The following is a 15,628-nucleotide window of genomic DNA, read 5'->3' as shown; positions in this document are numbered from 1 at the left end:
TTACATCAGTCTAAATATATCTTTCTGACTTTTTGAACAAACTGAAGAAATTTCAAACCCACAGTATTCTGTTTAATATTTTAGGAAGAATTTCTTTACTGAAGGCATTGTCAGGCATTGGAACAGCCTGCCCAGAGAAGTGGTTGAGTCACTATCCCTGGGGGTGTTTAAGAGATGGGTAGATGTTGCATTGAGGGACATGGTTTAGTGGTGTTGATATGGCTAGGAAAAGGTTGGATTCGATGGTCTTGAAGGTCTCTTCCAGCCAAAAATGTTCTATGATTCTGTGATTCTATATAAAATAATTATCTTATAAACTTTTCATTGAATTTATTCTTTAAATTTTAAGTTCAGCATTGTTCTTTTCTATACATGCATTCTGTGTTGCAGCAATATTTACTACTGGACACTACGCATTTCTCCTTAAAAGCATATGCTTTGAGGAGTTGAAATCTGAAACCCATGCTTTAAAAGTATACAATTTGTAAGCTTCTCACCTCCCAACACTCAGGTTCAAATCATACTAACAGGGTGGCTATTTTATGAAATTAATCACTAATTTTTTTACCAATAATTTTTAAGACAGATATTTTCTCTTTACCCTAATTTGAGGTGATTATTTTTTTCATGGTAGGAAATTAATTATATGGCTTGTTCATCAGGTTTTATAATAGATCAATAATTTGTTGGCTTAACTTTTTTTTTCCTGTGGAGATGTGGGAAGATCAATGTCTGTAATGCCCTAGGTCATGATCAATACTTTTAATAAAACTTCTCTTTTTTTTGTCCTGTTTTTTTTGGCCTTTGTAGCTTTGTATGGTTTTGCTTTTATTAATGAGCTTTTCCTTTAGTTTCAGACCATTAATGGTTTTCTGATAATGTCACACTGCTCAAGGTCAAGGCCAATTTGAACTTAGAACTCTACTTATCAGTGATTAAATCTGTAGGATGGGCTTAGATGTTTTAGAAAACATAAGAGTTTGAAGCATTGCTTTCTAGATGCTCAAAGTTAAACCAGAACAAAATCTCAATCTATTGGGAGGATGACACATTAAGGCTTTTTTTTTCATTTCTTCCTTAAATAAATACCAATTTTCTTGTTTGTGGATCTCGTATTGGTGTTAACATTGCTTGTAACTACTGTGGCCTTGACTGCTCTTCAATTAAAGATATTAATGCTCCATGTTGAGTTTTATAATTGTGTATTGTTCATTTTGCGAAACCAGTTTGAAATAAGATAACATAGCTTTTATTCATTACTGAAATTCTGAATGGGAGGGTAGCACCTTATCAAAGTGTGTGTTATTGGCTGGAGTGCTTGCAGACAATGTGATGTTATTGTCTCGGAGGCTCAAGCCACTGTCTTTTGAAATCAATAGAAAGATCTCATTAATTTCATTGGCTATCGATTATGGCCATGGAGAACTTAAAGCATTCATGAATATTAATGGTTTATACTGATCCATGTGTCTTTGTTTTTGTCTTGTACCTTGTCTGCAATCTCTGATTGAATTTTTTGTAGTCTACCTAGAGGTTATACAAAAAGCGAACCTTATGAATGCTGAAAAATTTGATAACACATTTTACCTTAATGTATCTTCTTTGTTGTCTGTTAAAAATGAGGTGCATAAAGAACTGGACCCTTTGACCACTGGCATCTAGGCAAAATATCTTCTAAAGAAGGTCTTCTCTTTTTTCATTATTTTGGCAGTGTTAGCCTTTTTTTATTAGGCAGCAGTTCACTTCATAACAAATCATCACAGAGGAGTTTGAACAGCAGAATCTCTACTCAGAAGGTGCCCTACAGACTCTGATAGCCTATCATCTTTAATTTAGAGATTTTATTTCCCATCTTGTGATTACAGTTGAATGAACATTGTAGAAAAGTTTAAATTGTAGCTATCCATGTCAGGCTTTTCTCATAAATGATGGAACTTAGATTTTCAAGCCTCTAATCTTCACTTGCTGAAATAGTCACTATAAAATAAATGCATAGAATGGAAGGAGAGTAAAATGTGGGTGTGTATGGTGACCTGGGTGAAAATCAACTGCAGGAACTGACCCTTTGATTAGAAGTTTCTCTACCCTAGCATCCAGTTGCAGGCGATAGAAGTTGTGGGAAATAGATGACTGAATGGAAGACAAATCCTTAACTCCTAGATCCTGGCTAGTGGAGAAAGAGATTTGAATGAGTCCGGCTTCGCCGGACTTTGGGGATTTAGGATTCATTTTGTGTAAGATGACAAAACATGTATAGTCAATATGGAGGGACAAGGTCGTTAAGATTGGGGGAGAGGGTTAATTGGAGTTCTTGAAAGTGGTTGATTGTCTAAAAGTGGAATTGTGAGATTTTTATGATTGGTTTGCCTCAGTGATTTCCACAGCAGGTTTTACAGATAAAGCAAAGTGGAAATCATTTAAATGTCATATCTGAAAAGCAGGCTATGCACATTACTCGTATACCAATGACTTGGCCTTGACACACCTGAGCATAATATAGAATATAAAGTGGCATTTTAAATATAAACCTCTGGATACCACAAAAATAACATTTATATAGTTGATCCCATTTGAATGAAAGTAGGCTCTGGCTTACTTTCACCATAGCTGTTTTCTTTGTTATGAATAATAAAGTCCGTAAAGTAAGCAGACCTGACTTAAAGTATATACAGACAGCAGATTTAGTGAATACAGTAAACATGAACTATATTTATATTGTTAGGTTTTGGCTATACCTACTGGATGATATAATACTAATATTTGTTTAATACTAATGCTTGTTTAAAAGAATACATCAAGTCACTGGAAAACAGATTTAAAGTTTGGAAGGCTGCTTACGTTGATTTTGTTTCTATAACCTGCTACCCTGTGCCCGCCACTGCCCTCCTAATCCATCCTGATTCCTCTGCCTGCCCCAGTGATTAGAAGTCAAAACTGAATCAGAGAGGAGTCAATGGAACCAAATATTTATGTCCCTTGTAATCCGACACTGTGATATTGTACTGCGAACCTGAAAAGATGCCAGGCCGTGCATTGTGGCTAATCGCAATTGATTGCAAATGAAACTGCAAAATTCCGATCCAAATTGTTGGCTTTATAAATTTGATAATAAGTACATTCCCTGACAGAATATAAAAGTGCAGTAAACTACACATGTCCTCACTTTCCTCCCCACCTGTCCAGTCACAGAAACGCTCTTTGTACAGTATATTGTAGTGGCTGACAACTGAAAAAGAATTTTTAGGAGCAGTTGGCTATCAAATGATGGCAAATTTAAAGGTTATGCAAATTTTGCCAGTACAGCCCAGCTTGTTTCAGACCTCTTTTCTCTATTATCATATCAATTGAGTCAGCTCATAGTAGACAAAGCAAGGTTATGGGAACCACCTAGAGCATCATGCACCATTAAACATCAATGCAGCATACATGAACATCTGCAACAACGATCTTATTAACACAGGGTAGAACGGAAGGCAATAAACAGCTTTCTTAGTCACTTAATTGTAAAAAATTTAATAATCTAATACTTGCATTATTTATCAACAGCAGGTTGGTCAAAAATTATGCAATTGTGGTCAATTAGATTACAATACCTATTACACACTATAAATGACTAAAAATATGAAAATCCATTTGTGAACAGTAAAACATTGTAGTTAGTAGAGTGCTAAAAATGCAATTTGCCTTTAATTTCTGATGCATCTTGGAAAATATAAGTATCTGCTTTTTGCACTGACTTTTTTATATTCAGTTAAAACCAAACATAAAAACCCTAAAGGTTGTTTTTTGATTTCCTGCTTAACTAAACCACTTACACATTTCAAAAATCAAGGCGTGGTTGTTTTGTTGTGAAAAGTAGAATACAGAAACCAGAAAGTGGTCCTTGTGTGTGCAAGCAAAACAGATGTTTGGAGGAACAAAGTTGTCATGGGTTTGTGTCTGGCAAGGTTTTTACTTTAAAGCGCATTGGATGTTCATACTGGATGTGTGTTGTGTTTTGGCTTGGGCAGCAGTCAGTGCACTGCTCTAGAAGCTGAGAACATGTGAAACTGTGATCTCAAATGGCTTAGGGAAATTAGTACAGAATTTAAAATATGGTAGAAATTGATGATAAAGTGAAACATGGTTTGGTTGAAGGCCAAACCAAACTGCTAGACATAGGAGCACAGCCTTTACTGGAATCATGTAAATTGGTCAGGAGTGACAGCCCTCCCCTTTTAGGAGAGTGGGGGCACCGGTGGGCTTCCTTGTTTTGGTTAACAGGGAACTGGAGGCCTACTCGTAAAAGTTTAGAGCTACAGGAGGAAAGCACCACTCTTCCAATTTACAAAATGTACAGGCATTTAAGACTAAGATGAAAAAAAGAAAATAAGAGACTGGATGAGTAAAGCCATGCGGGCTCAAAGGTCAAGTCTGGCAAGTGCATTCAGCAGAGAAACCTGCTCCAAATATTAGCCTGCTCCCTTCCTATGCCCTCTGCTCCCGCCTCTGCTGCTGCCCAGTAGCAGCTATCGGATCAGATTTGGATTTCTGTGGGAAAAGACTGCTAACTTTTTGTTGGTATAAAAATCCAAATTGTGCTAGGATCGTTGGCCACAGTCAGCCTCCAGGTCACCAGTAGACACCTCAGTCATTTCCTGTGTATCTATCTGGTTTTTAAAGCAGTATCTGTTTCTTGCCTTTCTTCATAACTTTCCATAACTTAATTATATCAGTAGAGTGTCCACGTTTTACTTATACATATCTATTTACTTGCTCACTAACCTTGCTTTTTTTGGATTGGAAACTCTTCAGAGCAGGAACTTTTGGGGTTTTTTTTAATGCATAGCTTGAGTCACCTTGACAGTACAAGATTACAAATTAGGTTTAAAAGATCACGAGTTGAACTTAGCTATAGGTGCCAATTAAATTTTGATTAATTTTATAGTGTTTTATTACTTCTGAAAAGAAGATCAAAGTGTTGGTTTTTAGGTTGAAATAACTTAAAACTGAAACATTCAGCAATTTAATACTGCAGAAATAAAACTTTAAAGGAAAGTAACTGAGAGTGACAAGTGATGGTAGGGTTTGACAGGGTTCCACAGAGATAGAGCCTTGGAAATTTTTAATTTGTCTGCTAGGATAGTTATTTTGTTTTTGTCAAGCAGCCTGGTTTTATAGCATTGGGGTTTACTTAAAGTGACAGTGCGTGCACTGTAAAGTGTGTTGTGTTACCTTTATGAGTGCTGGTGGGCTACTGCCAGGCTTTAAAGGGCTTGTTACACAGACACGATTCAAGAGGTCTTGCTGAAAATGGCTACTCTAATAACTGTATCCAAATGAATTTAATTCACTATATAGTCAATAATAGTATACAATCAGAGTTGCATAATTTACATGAAAATGTATGTGACATTAAAGTTGGAACATTGACCATCCTGCTTACAGCAATGGTTAGGTAATACTTCTAAACGAATTAAGTGATATTACAGAGATCATCATTTGGGGTAATTAATTATCTAAGAAATTATCTGCAACTAATGTAGGGGAGAAATGAACTACGTCATTTCGGGCCAAATTCTCTTTCTAGACTGGCATAACAATTTAAAACTTCCATCCAAAAGAGTGGAGTTGTTCTGTTTTTAACTGGCGTTTTAAGAGCAGATTATTTTCCCACTGAGATAGAAAAAATTTCACCCTCCACTGCAGTGACATCTTCTAATTCATGCAACCTGCAAAAGCCTGAGAAAAACTCATTTAGCAAGTGTGTTTCATTCTTCAAAAATAAGTAAGTACTCCAGGAAGATCTTAAAGGCAACACAGAATTTACAAATAAAACGTGAGAAGAGAAAGATAATTATAGAAGTTCTAGAACCAAGCTCTGAGTTAAAAGGACAAAAAAATTAAAATATCTACATGTAATTTGAATATTTAAAGAATTTCTAGGGTCTGTCTACCACAACAATGTCCAACTATTATCCACTTAATTATTTTTTAAAAGGGGAAATACATATATACACACATTAACTTATTTTTAGTAATGTTTCAAGGGAAGACTGTCTCTTTCATTCCAATGGACTGATTTTATTTATGAAACTAAATATAAATTCTCCCAGAAGAAAAAACTCCTTCAGAACTGCTCTGTAGTGACCTAATGCTCACTCCTTCTCTTTTCAGTCTTACTGATGCTCAAGTAAAATAGAAGTGCCTTAGGCCCCTTTCTGCCTCCACTGACAACCCATGCTTCTCGGATTATCATGTAGCATAAACAAAGCTGTCATGTAACATGGCATTTATTTAAATGATGTGATTTCTGTGTTCACCACTCTGAAACTGAGGTACAGCTGAGAAAGCTTGCAAGTTTTGACAGGTGCGTTTGCCCCACTAGGGCAGTATGTTTAATGTATAAAAAATGTGAGGCATAATACAGTTTTTATCCTGCTCAAAATCAAATTATAATGTATTTTTCTCTTGGGTTTTTTTTTTGTTTTGCTTTGTTATTTTTAGCCAATGCCTTGATCAGCTTTTGGGTAGGAATTGCTTTGACCTGATTATTGGTTGATATTTGTCAGACTCCCATAGGACAGTGTTTTGATGATCCAGCTATGCAATGGTTTAAAATATGTCTGTAGAATACCATGAAAGGGACTACAAGCAAACTTGCATTCCTGCTAGTGTGTGGGTCAATGCAAACAGTATGTGAATTGACCAATCTCCTTTCTGAGCTGAAAGGTGCTTCATTTTTTACATGGTTTCCATAGCAAAGTTTCAGAAAGTTGAAGAACATGTGTGAGCTAGCATATACATGGCAATGTAACTTGGATTATATATCTGATGTGTCCTTTACACTAGATACTGACATTCCAACTTGTGTTTGCAATTTTTAGCTACCTATTTATGGGCAGAAATAGATTTGTTTGTGTTTCCCATTCCCGTGTACAGCTCAAAAAATAGTTTGGAGGAGGTGGCTTGGGGTTTTACATGTAAGGCTCAAGTAAGATGTGTATAGTGGCTGAACTAACACACATGGGATTTACCTTGCAGGAAGAGATACTCATGTTTGTTAATATCCAAGGCCAGATGTGGTTTTGTGTCTCCCAGTACTTTCACTGGTGCGGACAGGCTCGCCACGTGCCCTCGACGGGAACTAGGATCATACAATTCATGGGTTTCCTTTATTGTAACCCATCTCTTCTGTCTTCAGGACTGGTTTTGATCTGAGCTTGACATAGTAATTCCAAGGCAGTCTTTGTGTCGTATCAGTGAAACATCTGCAGAAGCTTTTCTTAATTTTCGTTCCTATGACTTCACACCCTCTGCTTTTCCTGAGACCTCAACCCTTTTCCTGGTCCAGAGAGAGATCACAGGAAAAGGATTTAGCTTTGAACACTACCTTATGTCTTCAGCAGCCACGCCGAGTTAGAGGAGCACCGTTCCCGGCAGTTCAGTGGGCGCAGTTTCAGCTCCCTCTGAAATCTGTGCCTAGCGGGCAAATGGCAATAGTCATGTGTGCTCAGAAAGGCTTCTTCAACAGAGTTCATTGCTGTTCTAAACCTTAAACATTGTGACACATGCCAGAAAAATTCAGCAGCTTGTTCTTTAGGGCAGTTTTTCCATATATGTATGCATATATAGTTATTATTATTTTTTTTAAAAGAATGTTATATTACCACCAAACCAAAGCAAAACTAGTATTTTCTGTTGGCCTCTTGCTTCTCCATGTTCTGCACACAGACATAGTTTTTTATTTGCTTGAGCAGTCAAAGAATTATTTAATAAGAGAAATAAAGTAGAGCTTCAACCCGTGGCACTGGCAGTGGTGATGTAGAAAATACCAACGTTTAAGTGGCTCCCACGCCTTTTATAAAGCAAACAAAACACATTTGCGCTTATAGAAGCAATTCATGAGTCATTAGTTGATGCTGTTACATTTTTTACAATTGCTGTAAGTAGATACAGAGTTCTGAGTCTGGTCTCATGCTGGTATAAATCAAGAGTTATTTCAAAGGAGTGGCGTTGAATTAACAGGAATGCAGATGGAATCAGACAAGTTCAGAGGATATATGCTGGGTGCAAAAGTAGTGTTTAATTTTACATCATTGCTAACAGTTGATGTGTATGTGTGCACGAGTTCCTTTGGAGGAACTTTCTTTCCCCTATTATCTCTAATACTATGAATCACACCTTAGTGTGATGCTTGAATATGACTTCTGAATAAAAATACCCTTGACTCAATAATGGGACAATGTATATGTCTGAGGAGAGCTACAAAGGGAAGACAAAGCTCCTTGAACATCTTTGGATTAACTTTACCTCTTAGGAGAGGGGGAAAATGTGGTCTGCACACTGTCATTTCCCCTGCAGATATCTATATAGGACCATGAGTAGAGCCACAGAAGAGGCAAAGTCTTTGGCACTATATTCCTTCTCTGTTTCTACTGAAAATGAACTAGCTGCCTCTGAAGGACAATATTTTGCATCCTGGACAACACAGCTACGTGGACGTACTTGTAAGGTGCAAAGGAAATTTTAGCCTGATTGCACTTCTTGACTTGTTTATTATGGAAACAAATTAATATTTGTATTAATTGTATCATGCCATAGACATATAAATGCATTATAAATGACAACTACCCTATAACCTGCGTAGGGTAACATTGTTTATTGTAGCGATAAAGGCTCAACCTCTGTGTTACTAGTTATGAGGTTTTCTTGGCTACATGTTGAATTCATTAGAATAAAGCATCATTTGTTGTATTATTAAAATATTTGATTAGAAAGATCCCAAAGCATGTGACTGACTTGCATCTCGCTTATTACACTATTTAACTCCATTGAGTTGCACAGATAAATCCCCTATTTTTCTGACAAGCCCTGCATAGCTCCAGCACCAGGCCAAACAATGCACAGAACTAGATGGAGAAGAGAGGAGATGTTGGCATGCAAAACACAGCAAACTTAAGATGCGCACACAAAGTGCCGGGGGGGGCAGAGCGTTCATCCAGTATAGCTATCTCCAAGTCCCAGCCTGAAAATGCAGGATCTCATTCTGTTTGCTTAGAAATGACAGGTTGAATCAGCAGTGCCAGGGTTGAAATACATCATCACTGGAGGGAAGTCTCAAGGATTTCTAACTGGGGTTCAGCACGCAGTGCCCTGCCCCACATTGCCTCGTACCTTTGGACACTGCTGTGCTGACATGGTGAGAGAGTTGTGGTATCTGTTTGATTTAGGTTGTCAAGTTCAGTCCCTTTGCGTGAAGTACAGCAACAACAGTGGTTTTTACTGTAGAAAAAACAAGAGGAAGTGTTGTTATACTAATGATTTTTAAAGATGTATTAATGTGCTGAAGAAGGTGCAGAGTCGCAGAGCCTGTCAGCTTCTGGGTTTTACCTTCTGGAGAGCGTTAAGAGCTCAGAATCATCCTGACAGACGTGGGCTTCTTTCAAATACTTTTCTCATTACTTCTTGCCTTATAGTTGCCCAGATACATTTATAGGTTTGGAGTTCAGGTTTCTGTCCTGTTAAGTTCTTCCTGTCTCTTTTTTTTTCCCTCTTTTCTTTTTATCTGTTTTTGGCCCCTGATCTAAAGAAAATTAGAGAGGACAAAGAAGAGATGGGACAGAATTCTGTTTCACAGTTGCTCCTTTTTTTATGAGTTAAAGCTCACAAAAGCAACCTGAATGTGTCTCCATCTTGTAAGCATCTGTACTACCACTACCAGCCCAGGGATCAAAAGATTATCTGAGGAAATAGCTTGACGTTTTTCTATATATTTTAGGGCTCCCTTCTTCCTTTTATTTTATTTTAATACAAAATCAAGGGCACTCCAACATGTTGCCCATAAGAGTTCTGTTACAGGTAATTAAATGTAAGTTTACACATTTAATCTACTTTTAAGAGCAAGAGAGACTGGTAAATGACCCAGTTAAGGAAAGTACTCAGCCTAATTGGATGTAATGATTGCTTGCTGGTGTTTATTACTGTACTAAGAGTAGACATGTAGTCTGTGATTCTAATTTGGTTTTAAGACAGACCTGTAGTATTTGCAGTTATCATCAGAGTTCGATTGTTTCAGTTAACATCATGAAATAGGCTTGTGTTCATTTGGGAGCTTAAATGTATTAGAACGGAAGGAGCACTGTTTTTTCAGTTAATATTGCTCTCCAATTATTATCTCTCCAGACTGTTTTACCTACAAAAATATCTTAAGCTAGATATGCTAGCACATATTTTTGCCTGAGGAAAAGAGAGGGTTTTCACATCTTCATATACATAATGTGGCAAATTAACAATAACTGAATTTACCAATGAGCTGATTTCTTCTGATTTATCTGTGAATGTCTTCAGCCTATGAAATCACTACATTAGTGTTTGATTTTGATTATTCCTATATCATTCTGAAACAGTTGAGTTCCTCACTAATGTAAAGTAATTGAGAGTTGAATCGGAAGTCCCAAAATCTTAGGTCTCATCAAAACTTTACTAATTACAAACACCTTGTTGCAATTTGTATGTACAATTCTGGGCTTCCAGGAAATTATGTTCAAGTGGAATACGTTTTATCCCTGGGTGTTTACCTTAGAAGATATTTGTTACTCAAAAGTAGAACTCTGGGTTTTATGCCCAGAGGAGCAGGACTTGGACTTCAAAACGCTTATGTAATTATTCTTTATTTCATAAGCTCTCAGAATGATAAATGAAATCAGAACTGACTTTGAACAGCAAGGCCACTGATGACCACCTTAGCCAAGGTGTCTCTATGTTCGCTATGATGGATTTGGGAGTTTTATGACATAATAGATCACACACAAAAATGAAGTTAAGGCAACATTAAACTCATAAAGGCAAGGATGTTCAGAATGGAGAATTCTGCTTCATCTTAATTCATGCAGTTGTGCCCAGATCTTTCAGACTACACAGTAAGTCTGAAAGTCTTTCAGACTACACAGTAAGACATGGTAGCTATTTTTATGCTATCACACAGATATAGCAAGGTAATTCAGTGCCAGCTTTAATTGTAACTGACTTCATTTATTGTGAAAAAAACCATAGTCAGTATTATTTTGTTGCAACTGTCAGTATGTATTATTGTTAACAATAATTTAGTCCACTCTTCTGTGCTGGTAGAAGTTATGCTAAAGTTAAAGAGAGATAATCTGCCTCTTGGATGTGTGCAGACAGTAGTACCTTTATAATGTCATATGTGCTCCAAAGCCATTCTAGTTCCTGCTGAAACTTCAGTATTTCAAAATGTAAGATTATTGCTCTTGAGTATAAATAAAGTTATAGAGACAGAGAGTATGACCCAGGTAGATTACAGCTACTGCAGAAAAATAGAATAAGAGCACATGGTGCAATACTTAGCTGCAAGTACTAGAGGGAGCTGAGGGAAGGAGTCAAGACAGAGGAGGAAAAGGAAAGAGAATGATGATGGTGAGAACTTTAATTTGTGTTCTCTTGCTTGAATAAAGTCTTATTTGATGCCAAGCCCCGTTTACAGCATTCAAAATACAATGTCTCTGCATTGTTCATTCTCTGTGCCCGAGCACATGCATTTGTATATATATGCAAGTGTTTGCTGTGTATTTAACATAGAACATCTGTGCGTGCCTATGCACACTTGAGAAGGAAGCAAGTTACTTCATGACAGTGTGCCTTCAACAGAGTTATCACTTTGTTCATTGCTTTAGTATTATCTAGAGCAAATCATATTTACCTTCTTATGAAATAGATGAATACCCTCTGCTCGTCTGGCAGAGTTTAACGTCAGACCTCTCCTTCTTGATTTCCAATTCAAATGAATCCTGTTAAAATTACTAAAAAACATTGCTCTTGAAGACTGTCTTAAGAGCACAACACAGCATTGAAACACATTTCTAAATAGCTTTCTTAACAGGGTAGAGAGTAGAATGCACCGAGAACTGACTAAAACCTGTTCTTTAATTGGAATATTCATTTTATGTTTTTTGTTACCCTTTTTCCTTTGCATCTCATGAATGGTTGTTGCTAATGTTCCCCTCCCCTCCTGGTGGGCCAGCCAACAGTTCCCTCTGGAGGCAGCATCATTATATCTGCCTGGTTCACTTAGTAGCAGATGGTGAAGAGCAGTAGAGCTGATACACTGCATTTCACAGAAACCAGGATCCTTCTGGTACCTCTGCAGCATACACAGACTTGCCTGATTTGAGACTGTGAATTCTTTATAAGCCTCCCAAACTAGGTTTCCTTGTTTGCTACTGTGTACGTCAGTTTAAGAGTGATTCTTATGCTCTGCTCTGTTGCTGGACAGTGAGGAAGCTACTCATCTCCAGCTTTCAGCTACTGGAAGATCTATTTCCCATTTTGTTTCTATTTTTACCAAAAAATAAAGAAAACAGCTCTGATGGTTTTCATTTTCACTGGTTGACAGGCTTTTCTTCCCCCTCCCCTTTCCTGCTGTCTGCCAAAGGACAATCTGTTTGCTCTGAGACAGTTTAATGCATACTGACTACCAGAGGCAGAACTTCCATTGGCTCTGTTACAGGGGTAATTTACACTTTAACAAGGTATTGTGACAAGGTGGTAATTATATTTTTATCACGTCATTATGACATTACCACCTGGAAAGCCATAGCTGATTAATTAGTGGCATATATTAAATTTATAACCCTAGAACTCTAAAGTTATCATACCTAAGTGGTGTAATTATGTTGAACTGTGGTGTGGCAGTGAATTGGAGGTGAAGATGCTGAGCATCCACCTATTGCAATAGGTTTAATGAGTGCCAGTAGAGGGCAGGGAGCTGCAGAGAAGGAAGGTGGTTTTTTTTTAAAAAAAATACTAAGGAAGAGGGTGAGGCCATTGAAATCCTGAAACCCAAGCTAGTCAGATGGCAAGTTGTAAGGCTTCTTACATGTATGTATTATTTAAAAAGATGTGATTTGAGAGCACTTTGATTTACACCAGTTCCTGCTTTTTATTTCACAGCTTTATTGTAGTTAGTCTGGATGCATTTTGGTTTTTACAGTGCAGCAATTTCTGTTGAACTTTTGGAGAACTGGACTGGTCATTCTGGAGGCTACGTCACCTCTCTGCAACTGATAGGAAGCCCTGCTTTTGGCAGGATGGTCTTGTCCATATGTCCAGGTTTTTTATGTTCTTCCTCCTGATTTACTTTTTTTTTCTTGCCTTTGATATTAGGAGGTAAAGAAATGAGGCTGTAAGTAATTAATCAAAATGTCTACGACAGATAGATTGATCAATTATATTCCTGTATCCCTGTGCAGTAAATACAGACAGAAATATAAAGCAAATCTATTTTTTACCCCAGATTGTCACGTTAAAGGTCAGAGCTCCAATTTTCTATTGTTTTGATTTTCACTGTTTGTTGTGCTTTTCAAAGTCATCTTTCTGAGTAACTCATGTTTTATTCTCCCCTTCTACTACAGAAAATGAAGTGACTACTTTCCCTGTGTTGGTGAGTGATCAGAGTGAAATTGTGGATACCAATGGAGCTGGAGATGCATTTGTTGGAGGTATTTCTTAGTTCTTGCTCTTGTTTGGAGATTATCCTGTTATTGTCTCTGTATAAAATCTACTCTTTTTTCATTCAACTGTCCTTCAGAATGAGTCTTGTTCTTTTAGAGCTTTTCTCTGCATCCCGAAGTTGTATGGTTTAATTAAGTTCTGACTTTCAAAGGGGAAGTGTGTTCTATTACTTTAAAAATAATATGCCATTATGCTGTACTCTGGTCGTTTTCATGAGATTAATTGTATCTGTCAGACTGTTGCATAAACAAGCTGCATCAAGTACTATATAGTGTACAGAAATCCCTCCTGGCTTAAATGTTAACACATTGTTGTTCTTTAAAACAGGTTGTAGTGAATATTAAACAGTATGTTAATAAGTGAGCACAATGTCTTCTGATCATGTCAATTTTGGTAGAACATCTGCTTCCAATACAATTATTTGGACATCGAAAAAGAACACAAAGGGTTAATTTGTTAAAACAAACCCAGAAAATATCTGGCATTGCTTAATATCCATTTGCAAACTTACTATTTTTTTTGGCACAGGCTCTAAGGAAAAAAGAGGATGTTATGTCTATGCCTGTTTTAAAAAATGATTGAATATAAGCCAAAAACCAATCTAATCCAAAAGTTCTGTCATTCATTGTAACCTTCATACATGTAGTTCTGTGATGCTCTGAAGGCTCTAATATCCAGTACATGGTATCTGCAAGGAGCTCCATTAGTCACTAATTTACTGGAAATATTACCAAAGAGACTTTATAAATAGAATTGCAGGGCTCGGTCTCGTAGCTATGAAGGGGATAACAAGCAGTGTGTTACCAAATTAGAGCTCTGGAATTGTGTCCTGCTTCAAGAATGTACTCGACATAAGCTTAATCTTAAGCATGTGAGTAATTCCACCCTTACTTAATACATCACTTAAACCAATGATAAATTTTCAGTAAATGCTTAAATCTGGCTGAAAATAGGAATGTTGTTACTCATTGCTGTGGTTCTTTCATGAATCAAAAAGGATAGAAATACGTTAGGTCATATTATTCCTTTAAATGCACGCTTGTCACTCTCTGTTGTTCTTAAATCACAAATAAGACTAAATTTGAACCAGCAAGTTACAGTGACTGTAACATAAATAAGATCTTCTTCAAGGGCTTGTCCCTGTATACATGTGCTGTGTGTATCAGCTGTGCCAGTAAGCTGCTGTTCCTGTGAAAAAAAAATGTCCTGCCTGTTCTGTTTTCAGATCCTGAAAATATAATAATGCTTGGTAGGGCCCAGGTGGGCAGTACAGTAGGCACCAACCAGAGCTTTGCCTTGGCAGGAAGCAGCTTGTCATGTGTCTGCCGTGTTTACCTCAGGTTGTATTTATTCTCAATTCTTTCAGATTTTAGGCATTTTGAAATGAGGACTTTCGGGGTTTTTTAATAATCCTACTTTTATTTTTTCCTAGTTTAGCTGCAGGAAGACTATTGCAACCAAATAATCAGGCTTTAAGAACTGCCTGGTCTCTCATAACCCTTCCTTTTTAAATCGTATCCTTTTCCCTGCCACTGCCATAGCTGCTGTTTTTCTGTAGAAGGGCTAAAATGTTGACATTAGTAGTTATTCAGAACATCCTGAGTGGAAAGGCTGGTCTACACCACATCAGACTGTGTTCCAAACTGCTGCCTGCCACCAGCAGTGTGAGGAGTTCAGGCATATCCTGTCAGGCTGGTCTTGGATCAGTTCTGAGATTCCTTTCTCCAAGGGGAAAAATGATGTGCAAAATGCTCGGCTCTTTTGGGAAGGAAGAAGAGAAAACAGGTCTTCGACAAGATCAACTCCCCTTTAGTCGTTCTAGGTCTGTTGAGATAATGTGTCTGCATACAGCAAGCTTCAGTGTATTTGGGGTAATCTTAACTAAGGTCCTGCATCACTCTTTGTGGACATAGACTATTGTCCTCAGTTCCCCCACAAACAGCACCGAGGCATCAGATGCTTTTTCTATGGAGCACAAGTGCAACACAGTGCAGTGGCAGCGTGGCATTGTACAGTTCTCCCTCGATACTGGGGAAAGAGCGGGCCACAGCTCGCAGCCGGCTCCCCCGCTGTAACGGAAGTTGTCTCAGCAGTTGCAAATCTGCCTGAAATCTCACTG

The 15,628-nt window shown here is 37.5% G+C and overlaps 1 protein-coding gene across 1 annotated transcript in view; it reads left to right on the top strand.

The window, feature by feature from the left end:
* The window catches only part of ADK (adenosine kinase), a 153,019-nt gene that overhangs the window by 121,039 nt on the left and 16,352 nt on the right, over positions 1–15,628 (top strand). Inside the window, exon 6 of the mRNA XM_009876697.1 lies at positions 13,410–13,496. Within this exon, the coding sequence (XP_009874999.1) occupies positions 13,410–13,496 (87 nt within the window). The remainder of the gene's footprint in view (positions 1–13,409; positions 13,497–15,628) is intronic.

The sequence above is a fragment of the Apaloderma vittatum genome, unplaced genomic scaffold (genome assembly GCF_000703405.1).
Source record: "Apaloderma vittatum isolate BGI_N311 unplaced genomic scaffold, ASM70340v1 scaffold7859, whole genome shotgun sequence".
Taxonomy (NCBI): Eukaryota; Metazoa; Chordata; class Aves; order Trogoniformes; family Trogonidae; genus Apaloderma; species Apaloderma vittatum.
The sequence above is the reverse complement of the archived record's forward strand: the minus strand, read 5'-3'. Positions and strand labels throughout refer to the sequence as shown.